The sequence below is a fragment of the Cajanus cajan genome, chromosome 7, assembly GCF_000230855.2.
Source record: "Cajanus cajan strain Asha chromosome 7, NIPB_CcT2T_4, whole genome shotgun sequence".
NCBI classification, from domain to species: Eukaryota; Viridiplantae; Streptophyta; class Magnoliopsida; order Fabales; family Fabaceae; genus Cajanus; species Cajanus cajan.
In genome coordinates, this window is record NC_138523.1 from 48,361,786 (window position 1) to 48,379,788 (window position 18,003).

Genomic DNA, 18,003 nt, shown 5'->3' on the forward strand with positions numbered 1-18,003 from the left:
CAAAAGAATGATATTTTTAGAGGCTTAAAACCGTCACAATCTTTAAATATTGGCTCTACCTTTTCATGTCACACTCCATTTTGACGTGTGATTATAATGGAAAATTTCATGTGTTTGGTGTTCAAATTCTAGTCCTATGCTCTGAAATGACTAAATTGATTCCACACAACTCTAGATTCAAATTTTCTTCATGCAGTAGGTTTAGGAGGCACAACACAGAACAATAGGGGATGATTGGTACCTTGTTACAGATCTTTGACAAAAGATTGTTTCAGGTCAGTCACACTTTTTGAAGGTCTGGTCCTGTAGATTGTCACTGGTTGTGGTTGTCAGAGGTCTCCATTAGGTTGTTGAACATTGTTGCACCAAGAACGCAGACACTTTTGATGCCCTTTCCCCTCCTTAAATATACAGGATCATGACAAAATTATGGTTGCAACATGATATGAAATAAGGCTGAGGAATAATATTGCTAGGTGTTGGATATTAATTATTTACGTGTGTCCCATTTTTAAGGAAATTGTTAGATTTAGTTTTGAGAGTTAGATATAAAAAGCTAGTAAACAATTAGAGAGACACTTTTTGTTGTATCTAGATCTCCTTTCTTGTAAACTCTCAAAAATACACAATAAACTCTTCGGAACCTTTTCTCTTATAAGGTTCACTGTTCCATCTCTATTCTTCGAATTATATCCGAATTCCTAGAACTAAGAAATATTATAACAATTAGTATCAACCAGGACGATTCATTTAGACTAATCTTCCATGGCAGACTCAACTCGTCATGCGGAAACCATGAGGGAGTTGGAAGAACGGTTGTTAGCGAAGTTGGAGGATCATTTGGTGGAACTTGCGGGTTCAATTCAGCGAACTTTGACTAATTCTATGAAAGAAACATTGCAAGAATTGATGGGTAATGTGCGAAATATATCAGGATCATTAGGTATTTAGGGACACAATCGTGGGTCTTCTTATTCTTGTGGAACTAGGCTTGCTAGGATTGATTTTCCCAGGTTTAATGGTGAGAATGTGAACCAGTGGCTCTATCAATGTGAAATTTTTTTTCTTATTGATAATACGCATGATGACTTTCACGTTAAACTTGTTGTTGTTCATATGGAGGGTCGGGCTTTACAGTGGCACACGACTATTGATAAAACTACTAATTGTTCATAATTTGCCTTGGCTTAAGTACAAGAAACTGGTTCTTGAAAGGTTTGGTGATGTTTGTGATGATCCAATGGCGGATTTAATGAAATTGAGGTAGAAAAAGTCAGTCATCGAATATTATGAGGAGTTTGATGCTATTATTACTCGCTTGAATTTTTCTGAGGAGTATTTGCTTAGTTGTTTTTTTGGGAGGGCTTAAGAAGGATATTCAAATGATGGTAAGGATGTTTCAACCAACTACAGTAAGTAAGGCTTTTTCATTAGCAAGATTGTATGAGGCTGCTAATACTTTAGGTTCTGTGATTAATGAGATCAATAAACAACAGAAAGGTGTATTTGGCCATAGACTATTGAGTGTTGATAATTCTAATTTTTCCAGTACTGTAACTAATGCTAGTAAGATTATGGCAAGGTCAGGGAAGAGTTTGACCCCTGCGTACATGAATGAAAGGAGGGCCTAGGGTCTTTGCTATTTTTGTGATGAACCTTACTCACCTGAACATAGTTTGACTCACAAGAAGTTGCACGTGCATGTTTTGGAGATTGATGATGAGGATGGCCAGTGGGATACAATGGATAATGTAAATGATGGACCTGTAGTAGGGGAACCACAAATATCGATTAATGCATATTGACAGGACTTGCTAGTTTTCGTACCATGAGGATTACGAGGTATTATAAGAAAAAACCTTTGCACATCCTTATCGATTGTGGCAGCACAAATAATTTCTTGGATATTCAAGTGGCTAAGAAGTATGGGTGCAAGATTGAAGAAAGGGAGCCTTTAAGTGTTGCGGTAGCAGATGGGTCCAAGCTTACAATTTCTTTTATGGTGAAAGGCTTCACTTGGTCTATTCAACAAACTACATTTACTTCAGACATGTTATTGGTTCCTTTAGGTTGCTGTGATTTGGTTTTAGGGATTGAATGGTTAGTCACATTGGGCGATATTACCTGGAATTTTTCTAAGTTGATAATGGACTTCAAGGTCCATGGTAAGAGGCATGTGTTGAGAGGCTCTCCTTCTACGGTGTTAAGACTGCTAAGAAACAACAACTCAACAAGGCCTTGGGTGATGGTGTTCATGTTTCCATGCTACAACTTTGTGAGGAGGAAGGAGGATTATTACAGTCTTTAACTACTCATGCTGCTCAACTGTCATTACCGGAGGAAATGGACCAACTGTTAAAAGAGTTTGATGACATATTTGAAGATGCCTTTGCAGAGAAGGAGCCTGAAGAAATTCTGGATAGGATGACAATTAAAAGGAAGGGAGCAGCAGTGACGAAAGTTCTTGTTAAATGGAAGCACCAACTTCCAGAAGATGCCACTTGGGAATTTTACTATGACTTGAAGAAGAAGTACCCTTTATTCCCATCCTTGAGGACAAGGATGTTGACAAGAAGGGGACATTGATATGAAATAAGGTTGAGGAATAATATTGCTAGTTGTTGGATATGAGTTAGTTACGTATGTCCCATTTTTAAGGAAATTGTTAGATTCAATTTTGAGAGTTAGATATAAAAAGCTGGTAAACAATTAGAGAAACACTTTTTGTTGTATCTAGATCTCCTTTCTTGTAAACTCTCAAATACACAATAAACTCTTCGGAACCTTTTCTCTTATAAGGTTCCCTATTCCATCTCTATTTTTCGAATTATATCCGAATTCCTAGAACTAAGAAATATTATAACTCAAAACAAAAAGTAGAGTAACTCCCCATTCTCCCCTTTTGATTTAAGATTATTTTTATTTTTGTTGACATGGTTAATTTTTTTGTTGGATGTTAGGGTAATGCTTGTGGGATGGGGTGGAAACAATGGTTCAACCCTCACTGCAGTTTTTACTAAGTTATTCATTTTATTTTCCAGGGTAAGGAGTATATCCTAGTGTTGAAGTCAGACAATGTGGCAACAATCATAGATCCAAGTATCCTTCTTATAGTTTTTAATTAATCACTCATTACAATATTATTTTGGAATCATTACTTCATACTTCCCAACCCCGCTTTGACATTCACATGTTTTGATTTTTGTCAACCTTGACTGCATCTTGTAGACATACTAAATCATTTGATGATAAATGATATTGAATATTGCATGGAGGTACGCAGAAAAATTTTATCTACCAAATAAAATGCTGCCACTTCCTTTTTTTTTAAGGTATATATGAGTTCTGTTTCATTTTCTTCCTTTTTTCCCGGGTGACCCCAAGCCGATCATTTAATTTAATCTTAACCACAATGAAGTTTAAGGTATATTTTCTCTCCCTTCATTGTTACTTGCCCCCTTTAGTCTCTTCAATAGTTTGTGCTAGTCTTGGAATTGCCTGATGCTTAATGAACTGGTCTTCAATGTGTGTGTAAGCTTAACCTATTATATCATGAGCATATATTGCAAAAGTTTTAATCCAGAAAATTTAAGACATACACTGGGAAACAACTTTGGCTTAACACTATGTTTGATAATTTATGCAGCTTCGGGAGATTGCTTGAAACCAAGATAAACATGTAAGTATATACGATTATTGGCCACAAACTGTTTTTGGCGACTGTGGATCTGACGGTTATTAATGATGTTGGTAATACGATTTGTGGTGATTTTTAACTCCCATAAACTATTAAAATAACCGCAACAAATCACACATTTTTTTTGTAGTGTCTTTTTGCACCTCTTAATCTTAGGTGGTTCCCAGGTCGTGAGAATCACGTCAGTGATTTGAAATCACGGCGTGATTCCCTCGAACTTTTAACGCCGTTTGTGAAATTTAGACGGAAGTTCTACATTGAAAATTTTAAAATAAATTGGGACTAAATTAAAACAAAAAATTAAAGAGGGACTAAATTAAAATTTTTAATATTATAAAGGACCAAATTAGAGTTTTAGCCTTTTTTAAAATAATTTTGAGTTATTGTTTGTTTCGAACGTTTTAACAAAATTATTTTACTTAATAGATAATATTTTACATAACATAATATTATATTTATAATAATTTTATTTATTTTAGAATGTATATTATAAAATTAGATTTTAATTTTTTTAATATTTTACAATTTAAGCCTAAAAGTTCTAATGACTCTAAGAATAGAATTGGATACACAGAAACAAAAACTATTTTTTCTTTTCATAAAAAATAGTCACTTCTTGTTTTCGTAAAAAAAACACCATTTTCAGTCGATTAACCTTCAAATGAGTAATATTTTTTTTATAGGATTTTTTAGGAAAATTAATATAAACATAAATGTTTATAGAGGAAAGATTTTTTTTTTCAGTATTATTTTTTTATCTTATGAAACACAAAATATTCTTCTTTTATATTAGTTTAAACCATTAACTATTTTTTAATGATTAAATGTTAGTCTTTTTTACTTAATATATTATATAATATGAATTTTTTTAATATACATATATATAATTATTGATTTGAGTACTCTAATACTATAGTTAGCTAAGATCTAATACTCTCAAATAGATTGGTCCACGCAAGTCAATACATGTGTGTTGAATTTTCTTACTATTACTTACTTTGTGACATGACTTGATCTGTTGATTTGTTGGACTGAGCTAAATTAAATCTTATTTTTATTTTTATTTTTATTTAAATCTATAAAAAAATATAAAATTAAATAGATCTAATAGATTCAAACCTAAAAATTAGTGGTCTAATTAGGCTAAATAGTTTGATGGGATGGGTTAAGTTGGCCTGATTTATTTTATCCATTTTTTTTCAGAGTCCAACATGTCTCATTGCTTCAAAGCATCAGGACAAGATCAACTTTTACACTTCTACGCATTGATACTATGAATTTTTTTTTTTATAGAGAAATGCTAGTAACATATTATCTAACATACTATTTTAACCATAATTTTTTTTAATTGGTTGAAATTTATTGGAAGTTACAAAATTTGGTGGTCTCACACTCTAATTAACTATTTTCTGCTACTGATTTTATAATTTTTAATAAACTTTAATCAATAAGTGTGAATGTGTTAAGATGTGTGTTGGTGTGTTGCTAACACTCCTCACTTTTTTAAGGGGTTAATAGAAATACCACCTTCACTTAATTTTATAAGAAACAAGTTATATTGTAAAATTCTCTATAACTTGTTTATTATAAAAAGAATCAGAGCTAGTATTATTTAAAATTAAAAAAATCTTATACGCATCTATTAATTTATTTCACTATGGAAGTAATGTAATCGGATACATTTGTCAATTAGTAATTCGCTAGTTCAATGTAACCTTTATTCTGAAATACAATTATATTGATTTCAAAGCCCTATAAATGGGATTCACCAATTTCATTTTTTTTTTCACACCCTGCGCCGCTCAGAAACCCTAGTTCTTGAGAGTCATAGAAACTATTGGCCCAGATCCATTCTTAAATGTTTAGAACATTATCAAAGATCAAATCATAATAGGTAACTTTTAATATTCTCAGTAGAGATCGGTATTTGTTTTTAAATTTTTGTATCTTCATTTGAGAATGTGTGGATTTCATATGTTTGATGCATAAAAAAGTATAAAATTATAATTGTACTAAAATGTTTTATTAAATAGAAATTCAGATTTTATGATAATCATATCAATTGGTTCAATTGAAAATCCAGAAGGTCCATTAGGTCATCAATCAAATTTTTTGATGAATCAATTAGTTCTTCGATCCAAAAATTCGATGAATCGAGTAGGTCAATGATAAAATATTTCTTGAATTAGTTGGATCTTCAATTCATACAAGATAAGAAATTGATAGAGTAAAAGAAAGTCAAATTTTGTTTCAAACCAATCTCTCTTTACATATACATTAGAATATCTATGGTGAACAAAAGTGTTTTTAAAGACTATTATTTAACCAAAAACATTTTTAGCTAATTTTCTTCGATGAGACTGATTTAAATTTTTTTTTCTTAATCTTTTATCTCCTTAATTTTATTTTAGATTAAATCTTAGTATTAAAATTTTATCAAAAATTAAAAATAACATATTACAATATAAACTATTTATTATAAAATTTATAATATGTTAAAAATATTTTTTTATTATACTTTTAATTATAATACAATTTAAGTATTTAAATATACGAGTTTACTTTATCTTTTATTGTATATAATTTTATAAATTTTATCTTTTATATTTTATAATTAAATATTTCATTTTAAATTTTATATTTATATATATATATATATATTATTTTTCATTTCTTTTAGTCCCTATCTTTTATTGAATTTTTTTACCACGGAATTAATTTAATACATATGTTATTATTTATTTTAAAATATACAGTAATGCGTTATTTGTCCTAAGGGTAATTTGTTGCCTCAACATGATCTTTTATTATGGAATAAGAATTGTACTGATGCCTAAATTGTATATATTAGATTCTCCACTTTTAATTACACTGTTTTAATCTTTTTGTGCAGCTTGAACCCTGTAACATATTTCACTTCAGAGTTTAAAAATAATTTATCCAAATTCATTTTTAAACAATGAGAAGAATATGAAAATTGCATCATACCAACTAATTCGTAACTTTTTATATATTTAGTAGGGATTGGTATTTTCTTTAATCTTTATATCTCCATTATGAAAATGATAGTTTTTTTTTAAAATTAAGTTATTCGTTTTAGTTTTATATGTGGGTTTGGTGTCTATCTCACCTTTTTTTTTATATATTTTTTTATTTGGTTCTGTGTGGAACAATTTGGACATATCCAATCTAATGAATTTATTATATAGTTAGAACTTATATTTTTCAAACTTAACCTTTTCAAATCACCTTTTAGTCTTTTACCAACTTTTCTCAATTTAGCAGACATTAAAATTTAATCACTTTTTTTTTGTGTTGTTGTTCAGGATCTCATGGCAAATAAGTGACTAACATCTCAGAGTATAGATTCATTCAAGAGATTAACTTCCCTCAACACACCTGGTGCGTTCAAACCAATTTTTTTTTTAATGTATTGATTTTTTTTTTGGGACGAGTAATGTTCTTTATTTTATTTTTCATTGCATCCATGATATGAGCATGTGTGGTGAATTTTTTCTTTTGCATCTATGATATGATATGGTGTTGTTCTTGACATGTTAAGAGTGATTCTTTGCACATATCAATCTATTCATAAATGTCAAGTGTTTCCGAAATATGATTATACATTTTAGGAACCAGTTTCCGAAAGTTAACAATGTTTTCAAATATAGGCCACTACTAGAAAAGTGTCATTTTCTTGCGAATTTTTCTGAAAAAAATATTCACAAATTTTTTTTGCGAATTTATTTGTGAAAAATAATTTACAGATATTTCTTACAAATTTTGCTACAATTTTAATAATCATAGAAATTTTTTTCATGGTAAAAATTTGCAGAAAATATTGTAAGAATTTTATTTTGTTTCTTGCAGATTTTCTTGCAAAAATAAATTCGCAAGTAATGTTTACTAAATTGGTAGAAAAATTTTGCAGGTAACTTTTCTTGCAGATTTTCTTACAAATTTTAATCCGTAGGAAAAATAAAAAAATATTTAAATTTATAAGTTTAATATTTTAAAAAAACTTCAAGTCCCACATTAATTGAAAATAAAACAATTAAAAAGTATATAAGTTGGGATAACACTTACCTTACAAGTTGATTTGTATGGTTGAGTATTAAGCTTATAATCTACAATCTTAGAATTTAAAAGATTATGTATCACATGTTGGATGCATGGAAACAAATGTTGTGAGCATTTGAAAGTTAAAAAATTATTGATAGAATTTATAGTAATTTCTTTAATTTTTTTTTTCGTAAAAATATTCCTGCAAAATTTTTTGCAAAAAAAAATTTCGCAGGAAAACCTACAGATAAAATTTCGCAGAAAAAATTGTAGGAACAACGTTTCCTGCGAATTTTTCATAAAAATTCGCTGGAAAAGTCGCATGTAATAAAAAAAATTCTAGTAGTGGGCTCCATAGACACCAATGTGGTCTTTACTTTTGTTGAAGAAAATATCCATGCGAGTGATTTTGTTGACAAATAGGGATGTCAAAATGAGTTAATCCAATCAATTTTCAACTCATTCAAAGAAGGTTGAATTGAATTCATCATGTGATTGAAGTGAAAATCTCAACCCACTACATGCTACTTGTTTTTATTATGAGAAAAAAATTATCACATAATTTATAGGAAAATGGAGGACTACGTACAATCACTAATTAACTTGAGGAACATCCTCACCAACTTCATTAGAGATTTATTTTTCTGACACTAGGTATCACAAGCAATGAGTATTTTACTCACAAAATCTATGAATTGTTTGTCTTTTCCCACGTGTCATTTCCTCCAACTCAATACTTGAGAAGCTCATTTTTGGATAATAGACTTGTCTAAATTGCATCATTGATGAGAATGATAGATATAATATCGTAAAGAGAGTATACTTTCATTATTTCTCTCTCCCATGTGATGTCAATCAAAAAGAAATCATGATAGGTATGATTTTTAAGTTAGTTAAAGTATAAACCAACAAATTAACTAAAATGTTATTTGCCTATAAATTACTTTCTCTTCTTTTTCTTAAAACTATGCTAAAATAAACTAAATCAGTAACAAGAAGCACAAGAAAAAACATCATAAGGGAGAAAGAAAGTAGGAACGCAAATTCTTCAGGTGATTATATATAACCTTCTCATCTAAGATGCAATTTGGATAAGTGTATTGTCTAAAAGTTAATAGGCATCTCAATTATCAAGTAGGAAGAAAGTGACATGAGAAAATGCATCAATTCATAAAATTTGTAGGAATATTGCTTGTGGTTTGTAATTCCTCGTGTCTTGAAAAATGATTCCTTGACTGATGCTGATGGGCATCATCATCAGGTTAATCAATGATTATTATCGATATTTTTCTATAAAAATCATTATAATACCATAGTCACGTAGTGTGTTCTATTATTTACAATCAATTGACTAGTATGATCACAATACTAATCGTCATATTCATTTTAGCCGATCTCCATTTGTGAAAATACATAGAAGATTATCATTTCCACATTGGTCTTATGTTTTTTTTCTTTTCAAATTTGATTAAGAGTAAGAGAAATTACCTCACAATTTATAGGTAAATATGTGTGCTATACTTATCACTAATTAGCTTGAGGAACATTCTGACCAACTTTAATCAACAGAAATTTTTTTAAAGACATCATAAAAAAGTATAAATATCATAAGTAATTTCTCTACAAAGTCTATGAACTCTTGTCTCTTCTCGTGTTGTCTTCTCTCAACTCAAGAATTTAAAGCAAATTCTTCAAGATCATAAATATGTTTATTAAGTAGGAAGAAAGTAACACGAGAAAATACATTAGTTCATAAATTCAGTAGAAAAATTGCTTATGATTTATAACTCTTCATGTCTTAAAAAATTATTTCTCGATCAAAGTTGGTGAATGTGATCCAAGTTAATGGATGGTTATTATCCATATTTTTTTATAAAAATAATTATAATATCATAGTTTGTTCAATTATTTACGATCAATTGACTGATATAGTGACAATTTTAATGCATTACATTATCGATTACTTTTGCACTTCATAGAAGGATTGGCAGCGTGAAATTTTTTAATAGGTTATGATGCATTACATTATCGATTATATGGAAGCTCTAGGAGCAAAAGTAAGCTTGAGAATATTAGATTCCATTGAAGTTGAGAAATTCGCCAATTTATTGTTTTCACGAGATTAAAGTCAATGGCAAGGTTTCTAGCTAGCAGCTAAATATAGCATCAAAGTCAGTGGCAAATGGCTAAGTATGTGTTTGGATGTGATTTTGTGATCACGTTCGCCCACGAATTCACATTAAATTGTTATAATTGATGCAAAAGCTACATATACTTGCTTCTGAAAATTCACGTCAAACAAGATCAATTTTTATCATCACGTCTATTTCCACCCTCTCCTTTCAATTTAAAAGTTATTTCTTAGATACCAAATTCTGTGGAAGTGCATAAGACATTTAGTTTTAGCTTAGATGAAAAACTTAATTTATTTTATTTTCTTCTTTATAAGTATTTTTGAAGAAGTTTATAGAAATAGAGTCATGTTACGTCTTTCTTTATGTGGAACCAGATGTTATTTTTGCTCCATTTCAGTTTATTTTCCTATACTTGAAGCGTGGTTTCATTTCATCATGTTCATGTTACTTGTCTCAGTAGATTTTAAACCTCCAAAGGAAATGAAGCTTCCATCACGTGTTAATGTTTCAGCTGTGATAGGGAACCTGAATTCAATATATATATATATGTGCTGCTATATTTTCAATACACTGTTTTGATGATTTCTGACACTGTTTTCCATTGTATGTTTGTTGCTTCAGAAAAATTCACATATTTAAAGGTTCAGATAAACGTTTCACATGCCTGAGACTTCTTCAGCAAGAATGCCAGATGCTCCTGTTGCAGATTCTGAAAAGTATGTTCTCTTTTAGACACGGTGTTCCATTCACAAATGTTATCTAGGCAATGCTGATATCTGTTTGGTTTGCAGAGGCAAAGGTATAGTAAATCATCAACATGATTGGGAGCATTTATCTGCAGAAGAGAAGCATGCTGCAGAAGAGAGTTTTGCAGTTTATTGCAAGCCTGTAGAGTTCTACAACTTTCTTCAGCATCGTGCTAACCAATACGTACTCCTTCTTCCATTGTAAATTATATTCTATGTGATTATTTATTACTTCTATTGGGTTATATTGCATGAGTCATAGGCTGATTTTATTACTGGTATCATTATTTTATTTTTTTTGAAGAAAATTCTCCCTTTCTACCTGTTGTTTTAGGAGAATCTGTTGTACTTTCTATTTACTTCTCTTTTAGTAGTTCTTAATTCCTCCTTTTCCCCCCAAATCTCTTGATTTCCTGATTTCTGGCCTCTGAAAATAATATTATTGCATTGTTGTATTCTAATAATATACATGTCTGTTTTATAGCCATTATTTCTTCAGAGATGTTTAGACTACATGATAAAGGCTAAGCGCAAGAAGAGGTAAATTCTATCATATATAATCTTCCTTCTCCAGTTTGCTTCTTTTTCTTTTAACAGATTTATGTTTAATATATGCTGTGTGCCCATGTGGATGCATATGCTATGTCCAGATGAATAATAATTCATTATGTAGAATTTTGTGGTTCAAAGACAAATTAGGATATGTATAAGACATTTAAAATAGTTCTTGCTGACATACCTCATCCATCATCATCAGGGTAACTGGCAATCCTGTTTAGTATGTGAGATGAAGTTTCAAGATTGATGAGGTTTCTGTTATGTAGACCTTGTGATACCTTTTCTTTTACCTTAATTCAGATTGCAATTTTCTTTTGTTCCAGATAAGGTTGAATTTGGTAATTTCTAGGGAGTTGAATTGATTTGAAGTCATTGCTGCCTTATTTTCTCTGATTGTAGTTTTGTATAAATATGAATTTTGAGGTGTTAATGAGATTTCTCATTGGAATATATAGGATACCATTGACAGTTTCCTTGTCATGGAATGGTGATGAAACTCAATCTCTGTTTCCTTTATGCATCTGTCTGGCAAGGCTGGATCGAAATGATGAAGCTAAAGAAGGGGTAGGAATAGTGCCTCTTAAGCTGCTAAGTGCTAACTAATTTCGTAGTGTATTATTCCTTATTCTAATTCTTCTGCATAATACTTTTTTTTTTTGTTTTAATTTACCAAAGGCCAAAAAGTATCAGGCTATTCGGATATCCACAATTCACAGTTCGTCTAAAACTGATGGGAATGGGAATACTGAAGTCCAAGCTAACTTTGTGCTTCCTGAACTTGAGAAGTTACATGAGGAAGCTAAATCTAGCAAATTTTATGTCTTCATTTTTGCCTCTGGTATGCATATGATTGTATTATCCAATTAACATGAAAATTTATATCTCTACTTTTTGCTTAATCCCTTGTTATAATTATTTACTTGCAGTGGAAAATCCAATTTCATTATCTGAAGTCAATGCCAGCATGAGGCCTTGGGACGTGGCTTCTAATGAATGTGAGATATGCTAACTTTTGTTATGCAAAATATGTTTGTCCAATAGCTGTAATTCATGTTGTCATTACTTCAGCCACTTTCATGTACATTTGTATAATTTTATTTTTTAAACATTAATTCCATCAAGTGAATCACGCATAAAATCACAAGAAATCCTCCATAATGAATCAAGAAAGTAGTAAAACCTGAGATAATAAATTAAATCAAGAGAACCATGAAAGAGTGCCAAGGAGTTGTTCACTTTTTAGATGGATATAGTTGGTTAATTGGTTTAAACATAATGCTCGAATTTTCAGTTGCAGATCCTTTTCCTTACATGTTTTTTTGGAATAGAAAAAAATTCTCATTCTGTGGGCTGAGCTCATGGGTTTGCTTTTGAATAATTTCTTGCACTAAGATGAAGGACTAGACAACTCTTTTAGTCATGTATTCTCCTCGTGTTTTTGATGTTTCTTTTTTCCTCTCCTTCCCTTCTAGGAGTTTTTTTTTTTTTTTAATCCTTTTCTTCTATATAACATTTCTCTAATACTGAATTCATAGTTTTGGTATCGATACCAAAAAAAAGTACCCATTTCTTTGAATATCGGAGTTTGATTGAGGGATGATTGATGGGAAACTACACAATATTGTCTCTAAGTTTGTCTAAAATCTTCAAGGTTGAATTTTTCTCCAATGTCTTCATCTCCTTCTTCATGGCTTGAGTCCAACGTTCATCTCTCATGGCTTCCTTGATTGAAGTCAATACTTTTGTTGCATTAACGACAATAATAAAACTTTGATGTCGGACATAGTGATGGTTAATGTACACCTATCAAAAAATAGGATATTTAACACACAACATTTTTCCTTTTCTCAAAAGTAATAGATATATAATTAACACTTACCACCATAGTGTTATTCTATTCAATATCTTTATGGGGGAAAAAAGAAGTAAAATATATATTAAAAAACAAAAATTTTACCTTTAGAGACTCTTAAAGATATGATTAGATTTATTGTAAATGGAGAAACTACGTGCAGGAGATTTTTAGGGATTTATTTTCTAACTTAAATCAAGATCAGGAGATTTAATACCAAGTAGAAAGGAAACTATTTTTTTTTAATATTTATCACAGTAAATATACTCTCAATTGTTGTAAGTTTAACTAACTTTTCAACATAATCAGTATACAATTTTGTTTTCAGTTACATGAATTATTTGTATTCTTTTAGTCCCTAAAATAGGAAATAAAGAAACTGTGAGAATAATGAAAAGAATAAAAAAAATAATCACATTTTCGAATCCCCTAAGATATTTCTATTCTACTATTTATATCAATTATCCTCTTTGCAATGACCTTTGTCTTAATGAATTTCTTCTATTGTCAAAAAAAAAATTAGGGCCCTTTTGGGGGTGGCGATGAGTTTCAAATGTTATTTTCAAAACAAAATGTGTTTGGATAAAATTGTTTCGAAACCATTTTTAGTGTATTTTTAAAACGATTGTAAGCCTCATGTCTAAACCACACTTATTATTATTATTATTATTATTATTATTATTATTATTTTTCCAAACTAAAAAAAAGACAAAACTAATGTTTTAAAAGTAAAAACTGAAAACTGAACTAGCCTAATTACTCATGGATTTTTTTTTCTCGTTTAAATTGTGATGCTTTTGTTATGGTAAAGGGTGATTTTTGAACTTTCATATAACCATTTCATTTTTCTGTACTTTTCAACAACAGGTGGAGAGATATGCTTATATGGAAAAATATCTATGAAAAACCTTCATTGGATTTGGGATATGTATCCAAAGATTCCTGTGGATCAGCTAATCCGGATTCAATGTCGAATTAATTTGCTTCCATGTATTGTAATGGTATGACATCTAACTATATATGTGTATGAGAAGTGCTATATATGTGTATGAGAAGTGCTAGTAATATACTCTCTAGCACACTCACTCTCATTCATTAAAATTTATTGAAAATTATAAAATAAAGTCATTAAATAAGATGTAGAATCCATTAAATTTTGTATTTTTCAATAAATTTCAACTAATTAAAGATAATGTATTTAAAAGAATATGTTATTAATATTTTTCGTGTGTATATATTTTGGCAATCCATTTCAATCTTTTTATCTGTTCTTCAGTCTTCACAATTATGATGGATGTACTACTTAACAATTTTTTCATGTTGTAGTATTGTTTTCAAAGAAAGAGCAAGATTATCTCAGTTCTGGATTCCAGGGATTCTCCAGATGAGGTTTGTTACAACATCAATATCATTTACCACTAAACTAAATTCCCTCACATAAACACTACAACAACTCAATTCTTTAATGGGGAACTTGCATTGGCTGCTTCTTGTTCCTCTTTTGTTCTTATGGTTTCGGAACTATTAGTTTTACTCCGTAGAAAGAGTAACCTATAGCAATTTGCTGTTTAGGAGAAGAAATGAAAATTCTTATTTGATTAATTAATTGAAATTACAAAGGATGATATAAATTGGCAGAGTTGGTTAGCGATTCTCTGACCAATCTGATTACAATTCAAGCTAGTATAAAAAATAAAACAAAAGATAAGGTTAAGATCAGATGAATAAGAACTTATTCTAACAGTTTCTGGAAGAATTATTTAAATTTTTAAAGGAAAAAAAGAAAAGAAACCCTAACAACTTTTTCACCCCTCATGTAGGTGCATAGATATCCATCACACCCAACTTCAACTTGCTCAAAGAAACTCAAATTAAGTTAAAAGAATCCTTTAGATTGAACACATAATGTTTGCCTAGTGTTGGGAGGCTAGAATAAAGGGCATACAAATAACTTCATCAACCTTTCCTTATTCCTTTTATAAAGTACTTAACAATCTCCACATGCTTGGTTCAGTCATGTTTAGCATGGTTTTGAGGAATATTTATTGCAGCTTTATCATCATGATATAGTAGGTCTAGGATGTCCTTTCTTTGAGATACAACAATTCCCCTTTTAGATCTTGCAACTTCCATCCCAAAAAAAATATTAATAGCAAAATAATCTCAAATTCTGCAGATAGGGATTTCTTCAAGTTTTTCATTTCAAATAAATCATCCCTTATGAGCACTATATTATCCGCAGATACAATTAACACAATCTGCATCCTTTTCAAGTGAATGTTTTACATAGTGTGATCACATTCACATTGTATATAACTTTGTTTCTTGATGAATTGGCCAAACCTCTTGAACCAAACTCTTGGTGATTGCTTTAGTCCATATAATTATTTTTTTAACTTTACAAAATTTCGGTTCAAAGTGTGATTCAAGGCTTGGTGGTGCCATGTACACTTCCTCCTCCATGTCCCATTTAGAAATGCATTCTTCACTGGTTGACACTAGATCTCCCATTGTTGGGAAAGATAACCAGTGTCAGGAAAAAATTACGCTGATCTTTCCCATATCTTCAAATTTGAGAATGGAGCAAAATAATTGTGGACTAATAGCACACACAATATTGATAACGGAGTTCGGCCAATACTGCCTACGTCTCCGGGCTGCTGCAGATATTTTACTGAAAAGGGAAATATAAACAGTGTTTACAAAACACTCACAATCTCTCGAAATACTCACAACCACTCACAACCCACGACCCAACTACACCCAGAAAAATTAAGAGCTTCTCTCTCTCTCAATTTTCTTATGTGTTTATGCTTTCGTTGGATTGCATAAAATGAACGGAGTGGCTTGCTATTTATAAGGAACGATTGCAGTGTGAACGCTCCATCAAATTGTGAATTCGGTGGCCTCCAATTTGGAATTCGGTTTCCAAATTCAATTTGATTACTGTGCCTCCAATTTTGATTTCGGTGGCCTGCCAAATTTGATTTCATTGGCAGCCACCTTCTTTGACTTTTCAACAATCTCCCACTTGAAGACTGATTTCAATCTGTCTTCACACTTTAATCAATGCAGCAGCCTTCCCTGGTCTGTTACTCTAGCAGGCCAACTGAAGTTGAGCACAACTTCAGTTTGTCAATGGTCACCACCTTTGTCAACATGTCTGCTGGGTTCCTGCTTCCTAAGATCTTCTTCAATGTTAACACCTCATCCTTTAGCAGAGATCTGATAAAGTGATAACGGATATCGATGTGTTTTGTCCTAGAATGAAATGCTGAATTCTTTGCCAGATGTATTGCACTCTGACTATCACTATGCAAAACACTCTTCTCTTGGATGAATCCCAGCTCTGTTAACAAACCCTGAAGCCATATCAATTCTTTACTGGCTTCTGTCACTGCTACGTACTCAGCTTCTGTAGTGGATAAAGCGACAATTTTCTGTACCTGCGACATCCAACTGACAGCTGTAGTACCAACAGTAAAAATGTAACCGGTGGTACTTCTTCGGTGATCGACTTCACCTCCATAGTCTGCATCTACATATCCTTGCACCTTTATTTTGCCTTTACCAAAGTGCAAACATCTTTCTGTGGTGCCTCGTAGATACCTCAAAATCCATTTAACTGCTTCCCAATGAGCTTTTCCTGGATTCGACATAAACCTGCTAACAACTCCCACTGCATGGCCAATGTCTGGCCTTGTACAGACCATTGCGTACATCAAACTTCCAATGGCTGAAGCATATGGAACTTTAGCCATAAAATATCTTTCTTCCTCCGTCTGAGGAGACTGATCCTTGGATAGGCGAAAATGACTAGCCAAAGGTGTACTAACTGGCTTGGCGTCGCCCATGTTAAATCTTTGCAAAACACGGTTGATGTACTCTGCTTGAGATAACTGCAAAATCCCTCTTTGCTTATCTCTCGTGATTTGCATTCCAAGAATCTTCTTTGCAGGACCTAAGTCCTTCATGTCAAATTCTCTTGACAATCGCTGCTTCAAGCTTCTTATCTCATCCATATCTAAACCAGCTACTAACATATCATCAACATAAAGTAGCAGAATGATATAACTGGACTTATATCTCTTGAAGTAGCAACAGTGGTCAACATTGCACTTATGGAAGCCTTCTTTGTGCATGAAGCCATCAAACTTCTTGTACCACTGTCTTGGAGCTTGTTTCAGACCATACAAGCTCTTCTTCAACCTGCACACCATATTCTCTTTTCCTTTCTCTGAGAAGCCTTCTGGTTGGTGCATGTATATCTCCTCATCTAGATCTCCATGAAGAAATGCAGTCTTCACATCTAACTGCTCTAGGTAGAGCTCTTCACTAGCAACAATGCTCAACACTGTTCTGATTGTATTGAGCTTCACAACTGGAGAATAAATCTCTGTATAGTCAACTCCTTCCTTTTGCTGGAATCCTTTGACTACTAATCGAGCTTTGTATCTTTTGGAGCCATCATGCTCCTCTTTTACTCGATACACCCATTTGTTGTGAAGTGCTTTCTTATCTCTGGGTAACTCAACTAGTTCCCACGTCTGATTTGAGATCAAAGACTTCATTTCGTCCTTCATGGCATGCTCCAACTTGCTGGCATCTGTGGCCTGACATGCTTCATCATAATCTTCAGGCTCACCTCCATCAGTCAGCAACATATAGTTCATGTATCTCCTGTTAGGTACATGAGGCCGGGATGATCTCCTCACAGGAGCTGAAGTTGAAGGCTCTGGTGTGTCTGACTGTTGTTCACAACTTTGCTCTGTTGATTCCTCTGGCTGAGGAGTTTCAACTATAGGACTTTCTGGGACATCATCCACCTCTGCATACACTGGCCTACTCTTTTATGAGTTACTGGCATCAGTACTATGTCTGTCCTTGTACATCACTCTCTCATTGAAGATTACATCTCTGCTGCGGATCATCTTTTTGTTTTCATCATCCCAT

At 31.7% G+C, this 18,003-nt stretch overlaps 1 protein-coding gene across 1 annotated transcript in view; it reads left to right on the forward strand.

Annotated features, from left to right (window-relative positions):
* The first annotated feature begins 5,391 nt into the window (after positions 1–5,391).
* The window catches only part of LOC109804991 (polycomb group protein EMBRYONIC FLOWER 2), a 34,453-nt gene continuing 21,841 nt past the window's right edge, over positions 5,392–18,003 (forward strand). The window contains exons 1-10 of the mRNA XM_083059925.1: positions 5,392–5,591; positions 7,024–7,099; positions 10,516–10,610; positions 10,686–10,824; positions 11,125–11,180; positions 11,654–11,762; positions 11,874–12,036; positions 12,125–12,193; positions 13,918–14,051; positions 14,377–14,439. Coding sequence (XP_082916051.1) covers positions 10,555–10,610; positions 10,686–10,824; positions 11,125–11,180; positions 11,654–11,762; positions 11,874–12,036; positions 12,125–12,193; positions 13,918–14,051; positions 14,377–14,439 — 789 coding nt within the window. The 5' untranslated portion in view covers positions 5,392–5,591; positions 7,024–7,099; positions 10,516–10,554. The remainder of the gene's footprint in view (positions 5,592–7,023; positions 7,100–10,515; positions 10,611–10,685; positions 10,825–11,124; positions 11,181–11,653; positions 11,763–11,873; positions 12,037–12,124; positions 12,194–13,917; positions 14,052–14,376; positions 14,440–18,003) is intronic.